At 55.1% G+C, this 6,415-nt stretch overlaps 1 protein-coding gene across 1 annotated transcript; it reads right to left on the bottom strand.

Annotated features, from left to right (window-relative positions):
- Window positions 1–2,266: 2,266 nt before the first annotated feature.
- On the bottom strand, window positions 2,267–6,000 carry FZD8 (frizzled class receptor 8). The gene has a single exon (XM_025930626.2). The coding sequence runs from the start codon at window positions 5,083–5,085 to the stop codon at window positions 2,995–2,997; it is 2,091 nt and encodes a 696-aa protein (XP_025786411.2). The 5' UTR covers window positions 5,086–6,000; the 3' UTR covers window positions 2,267–2,994.
- Between the last annotated feature and the right edge of the window lie 415 nt (window positions 6,001–6,415).

The raw sequence follows: 6,415 nt of genomic DNA, 5'->3' as shown, positions 1-6,415 counted from the left end.
TGTCCTCAGAATGTCAGGAGGGTTTTTTTGCTTGTTTAATAAACTTGTTTATATTGTGCACATTTATAGTCATTTTGCAAAAGCTATCAAGTATGGCATTTTACAAAGATACGTTGAAAAATTAATAAAGGAAAAAAGCTTCAAAGTTGGACATTTCCCACTGTCACATAGTTGGAAATGTGTCTATAATGAGAATGCTGCTATGTTAGAACACCAATATGCTAAGTAGTGACTTTTAGCTCTCTCCCCACCCCATATATGTGGTAAAGACTATGGGAAGTGCCCTCAAAATTACACTTTATTACTGAAACTGTAAAGTTTATGGCTGGCTTATATACTCTATATGAGCATCACCACATGGGTTCGATGCAGGCCACTTATTGGGACTTAAGTTACAAAACAGTAATTCTTTAATAAATAAAACTGCTGGGAGGTGAAGATTTTACAGTGCCTCTGGCTTTAAGAAATATAATCAGCATGATAGCTAAAGTAGGTGTTCTTTTATGGCATATCTAATTTAAAAATCCAATTACCACCAAGAATTATTCTGGAAAGGATTTGCAAAATGTTTCTACGAAGAAACTCTTCTTAAAACCCTCTCACACGAGAAAGATCAGCCAAGGAAGTAGTTTCCATCCTATTAATTAAAAAAAATTTTTTTTAATCACGAAATATTCCTATTAAGAAAAGTAAAGAGAACAAACATTTTAGCAGGATGCAGAGAACATGTCGCCTCCCGCCCTGCAATGTTTGATGCCCCCCATCATTAGCAGGGGTAGCTGCCCATTTCTTATCTTGATTGACAGGTTAATAAGGGACCTGGGGCTATCTTTTCAGTATGAACACACAACCTTACCAATTACTTTTAAATTATTGCTAATCTGTCAGAAAATAACAAGCATGAGGAATAAAAATATCTGGAAAAGTGAAATGTCTGAAGAAGCATTTACTTCCGGTGCTTTTAAAAGGTTCAGTTCAGAAAACTTGCCAGAATTTACTCAATAGAATTTAGGCACTGAGGTTTTTTTCCCCCTTTTTTTTTTTTAAAGAAAAACTTGTAGTTTATAATAGTTCATTGGTTCAATTAGGGGCGAAAAAGAAGGGAGTTTTGTAATGCAATTGTCCAGCAAAGGAAAACGCTTTAAATTGGGGGATTATGTGCACAGACCACCTGTAGGGCATTCAGAGCCCTTTTCTATAATGCTTCAACCCATGCCTAGCTGCCTGCAGGCTGGCTAACAATGCCGGGAAAAGCTGTTTAAAAGGCTGAGCGCACTTGTGCCTCTGGTCTTCACTAACTGTTACAAGTCTTCCTCTCCCTCGCTCTCTCTCCTTTTTAAAGTAAAAGTCCCACATCCCTTTAATGGAAGAACTTTAAGGCTCCGCGGTGGCCAATTGGTCTGCACCAAGAGGAGCCGGGCAGCAGGGAAAGAAACTTCAGACTATACAGCACATTTGGAGAGGAGAAAAGATCAAAGTTTTTCAAACTCAAAAGACCAAGTTCCCTACAGATTAACCCTATTCATTTAGCTCCTCTTAAAGGAATGATGTGCTGGGCCACTGGGCAGACAGGTAAAAAGTTCAACAATTGCCAAAGCATTCTTCTGCTAATTCAACAGCCTTCTGCTCAAATAAATTAGCTTAGTCTTGACAGAGGAACAATAGCTTTTTCTCTAGAAAAAGAAGCACATTTGATATACACAAGCCTGGAAGGTTATTAAGATGTTAACCCGTTAGTTTAATCCATTAAAGAACGCCTGCTCCGCTACCAGATAGTCAAGTGACTTACACTGTAAAGTGCGATCGATGGTTTAAAACATTAACGTCTGCACTTCAGCAGTGTGTTCAGTCCCTGAAAACCCAGGTGCTTTCAAAATCAGGCACGCCAAGAAATAAATGCGGGGTTTTGAAGCCTTTAGTCATATTATACAAGATAAATAACAAGGCCTGAGTGCAATTATTGCCTTGCAAAAGTTCCACTTACATACACTAAGGTGAGTGTTGTTATCCATGGATCAGAAAAGAGCTCTCATGAAAAACACCATCTTTGGGGAAGGTGCAAAAACTCAATTTTGATTTCAGTTCAACAGTGATATTTACTTTGCTAACAACTTAAGAACTAGAGTTTAACAGGTCATTTTCTCCATGCCTAAGGTCAGAGTACAAAATGAGAAACCAGAAAATGTCCATTTTTTCCAGCGTGTCCTTAGCAAGCACTTTAAAGGTAACAGCTTAGAAGAGGCAGGGGGAGAGGGCGATGTTTAAATCATTTATCAAAAGTCATTTTATTGACAAAATAGAATACTTATATTTGTTCTTACAGGGGTGGCCTCTAAACTTTTTACAAAAAAAATGTACAGACTGTATATCTTTGAATATGTACATATTTTACACATTTTTACAATTTAACAAATAATTATATAAATACATCCTCTAATGTAAGAAACCCGTATTGACTTGGGGTGTATAATTAAGACATTTCTTGTTTGTTTATTTAAGGCATTTGCCTGGTCATTAAGAATACCCAAACCGTGCAATTCCATTAGGTCGCGGTCATCCCTCCTCTAGGATATGTTAGGAGTAAGAATTTACGTAGGAGAGTAGAGGGAGAAAAACAGGTCCCTCAGGTGAAATCTGTAGATCTGGCTTCAAGCTCAGCAAATGGCAACCAGCGAGGGCTACAGACCTTGCGTTCTGAAACGCAGCAGCAGAGTCCACCCTCCGCTGCCAACAGAGATTAACGCCTGGCGGGAGGAGCTCCACGCATATCAATGGAGGAAAGGGGGCTGGGTCTGGGAGCCTTCAATGCCAGGTACTTTGTTCTAAGCGAGTCATTTAAGTCCCAGCTAATGGATACCATTAAGAGTTCATTATCATGCTAATAGCAATCAACACGGTGAAGGGGTGGGAACCTCAGCCCATCGAGTGTCCCTTCGCTGCACTAGGTTTCCTCGCCCCCCTCCCCATTCCTTCCGGGTGCCCCCTCCCCTCCTCTCAGACCTGGGACAATGGCATTTGCTTTGGATAAGACACGGAGCTGGCCGTGCCAGATCGCCACGTCAGGCCGGTGCTGACGTCGCTGTAGAGGGATCCCGCCCCACCGCCCGGGACCCCGCCCCCACCGGACCCCACGCCCCCACCACCTCCCGGCACCCCAACCCCCCCTGCGGCCCCAGCGCCCGCGCCCCCCGAAGCACCCTTGCTGGCCCAGCAGCAGCGGGTGCACAGGGCGCGCCACGACTCGAGAGTCTTGCCGGACCAGACCCACACGCCCGAGGTGATGCCCACCACGAGGCACATGAAGTACTTGAGCATGAAGACGGCGTAGTCGGGCCGGCGCGCTTGGTCTGGCTGCAGGTCCCGCAGACACGGGCAGTTGTGCGTGGCCTCCCAGCGCGGGCGGTTGTGCTGCTCATAGAAGAGGCAGGCGACCACGACGGCGGCGGGCACGGTGTAGAGTACGGTGAAGAGACCCAGGCGGATCATGAGCTTCTCCAGTTTGTGCGTCTTGGTGGGGCCGCCCTGCTGCTTGATGACTGAGCGGATGCGGAAGAGCGACACGAAGCCGGCCAGCAGGAACATGGTGCCGATGAAGAGGTAGATGACGAGCGGCGCTAGCACGAAGCCGCGCAGGTTGTCGAGGCTCTGGTTGCCCACGTAGCAGATGCCGGCCACCGGGTCGCCGTCCACGGAGCTGAGCGCCAGGACGGCGATAGACTTGACGCTGGGCACGAGCCACGCGGCCAGGTGGAAGTACTGAGAGTAGCCAGCGATGGCCTCATTGCCCCATTTCATGCCCGCCGCCAGGAACCACGTGAGCGACAGGATCACCCACCAGATGGAGCTGGCCATGCCGAAGAAGTAGACGAGCAAGAAGACCACGGTGCACAGCGCCGGGCCCGTGGTCTCGTAGCGCACGTGCTGCTCCACAGCGCCCAGTTCTTCGTACTCGCCGCGCCCGCCAGGGCCACCCGCGCCCGCGCCCGCCGCGCCCGCGCCCGCTGCCGCCGCCGCGCCACCCGCGCCTCCCGTACCGCCCGCTCCGGGCGCGCCGCCGCTGCACGCCACCTTCTCGTGGCCCGCCACCAGGCGTACCAGGTAGCCGACAGACACGAAGAGGTAGCAGGCCGACAGGAAGATAATGGGCCGCTCAGGATACTTGAAGCGCTCCATGTCGATGAGGAAGGTGGAGACGGTGGCGAAGGTGGACACGAAGCACAGCACAGACCACAGGCCGATCCAGAAGACGGTGAAGGCGCGTTCGTCCTGGCTGAAGAAGGGGTTGTGGCAGGGCAGCGCGCAGTTGGCAATCTGGCCGGTCTTGACGCGGTTGTAGAGGGGATGCCGCTCGCTGGACACGCTCACCATGGGCGCGCGGCACTGGCAGCCCGGCTCGCAGGGAGCGGAGCCGCCGCCAGGGGGCCGCGCCTTCCCGCCGCCGCCGCCGCCGCCGCCGCCGCCGCGCGTGGGGGGCGCCGCTGCGTCCACGCCGCCACCGCCCCTGCCGCGGGACGGGGGCCTGGCCCCGGGCGGGCGGCCGTGGCCACTGCCGGAGGGCGGCTGCTCACCCGGGGGCGGCGGCGGCAGGCGGCGCGGCGGATTGGGTGCGGCTGTGGTGAGGTCGGTGCGGTTGTAGTCCATGCACAGCGTGTCGGGGTTGCCCTGCTCCGGCAGCCGGTCGCAGCGCATGCGGTCGGGCCAGGCGAAGCCGTACTGGCGCATGAGGGGTGCGCAGCCGGCCTTGGCGCGCTCGCAGACCGAGCGGCAAGGAGGCAGGGGCTTCTTGTAGTCCTCCAGGCAGATGGGCGTGTACATGCTGCACAGGAAGAACTTGAGGTCGGGCGAGCACTGGATCTCTACTAGCGGCCAGAACTGGTGCACCTCAAGGCCCGCCTCGTCCTGCGTGTCGTGGTTGAACTGGTTGGGCATGTACGTGTAGTTGTAGCCGATGCCCTTGCACAGCGGCACGGTGATCTCTTGGCAAGCCAGCTCCTTAGCCGAGGCAGCCGCCGCACCGCTCGAGCGCTGCAACAGCGCCAAGGCGGCCAGCAAAGAGGTCACTTCCAACAGGTAACCCCACTCCATGCTGCGCGCCTCGGCCCCGCGCCCTCGCCCTCCAGGCGGAACGCGGAGGGGCGCCGGGGGATTCGGCAAGGGAGCCGGAGAAGGGGAGAGCGGGTGCCCTGCAGGTCTCCTTGCTGCCTCTCCCGGAAGGCGGGCGGAGTGAGGGGGTGGGGGGGGTGTCTTACAGTTAACCTAGTCCCTTCTCGGGACGCGTCCGCACCGCGGGGCCCGAAGCCTGGGCAGCGGCAGTGAGGGTGGCCGTAGGCGTGCACCACAGTCCCCGAGAGTCTGCCCTGATGACTCCGGGTCGGTCGAACTCAGCCCTCTCGCAGCACAGTGGCTAGCCCCCCGCTCATCGTCCCTCTCTCGCTCGCTTTCTCTCCGGCGCGCCCGGCCACTTCTCCACGCGGCGCCGGGGACGGTGCGGTGACTTTGCCGGGCACAGAGGGCGGCGGCACAGCAAGTTTCCTTTCGGGCCTCGGTGCGCAGTCAAGATGGCTGGGCCAGGCCGCTCGCCGCTCAGGGTCAGCCCCTGCAGCCCCCTTTCTGTCCCCAGGGACTCATGCTTGCTCCCCAACGCTGCGCTGCTCTGCCGCCGGAGTTCGGGACCCGCCTCCGCAGAGGCCGCCGCCCTCTCTCCCAGGCGTCGGTCCGTCGGTCCGCCGCCGGGACTGACAGACTCCACCTCCGGTAAAAGTCCGCTCCGCGCTTCGGCCAGGAATCCGGCGAGGTGTAGGCAGTCCCCTTCTTGCTAGACACACGGAACCAAATCCAGACCAGAAGGCGGAATAGACACCTGAGCGGCGCGGCCCGCGCCCAGCCACCACTGCCTCCGCCGCCGCCTCCTGTTCCTCCACCTCCTCCTCCTCTTCCTCCTCCTCCTCCTCGGCGGGAGCAGCGCCCTTCACCCAACTTCCCGGCTCCGGCCCCGCTCGCACCGCCCGGCCGGCTCATGAATATTTATACAGCGCGGACTCGGTCTCCGCCCTCAGCCGGGCGCGCCAATCGCCGGGAGAGGGGGCGGAGTCTACGCGCTCCCAAGTCTCAGCCTTCCTTAAGGCGGTCCGGAGTGTCCCTGCGGCCATGCGAGCCCTCTGCGGATGGAGAGTTTTGGTAACCTTGGGTTTGACCGCAGAGACCGAGGTTTTGCCACGATTGTCTCCACAGCGCTCAGTGCGTTTGAGTTCTTGGTTCCTTTTCCCCGAGTCTGCACTTGGGGACTGGGATGGGGGTTTTCTGCCTGCGCGTGCGTTTTTAGGTTCCTTTCAAACAAGTCACGTCCCTGCCTACTGCTGCTGCCTAATGTGGGTGACCCCGCGCCCCTCTGTGAGCCGGGTCGGTGGGGAACCCA

The sequence above is a fragment of the Puma concolor genome, chromosome B4, assembly GCF_028749965.1.
Source record: "Puma concolor isolate L17-30 chromosome B4, mPumCon1.1.hap2, whole genome shotgun sequence".
Classification (NCBI taxonomy): Eukaryota; Metazoa; Chordata; class Mammalia; order Carnivora; family Felidae; genus Puma; species Puma concolor.
The sequence above is the reverse complement of the archived record's forward strand: the minus strand, read 5'-3'. Positions and strand labels throughout refer to the sequence as shown.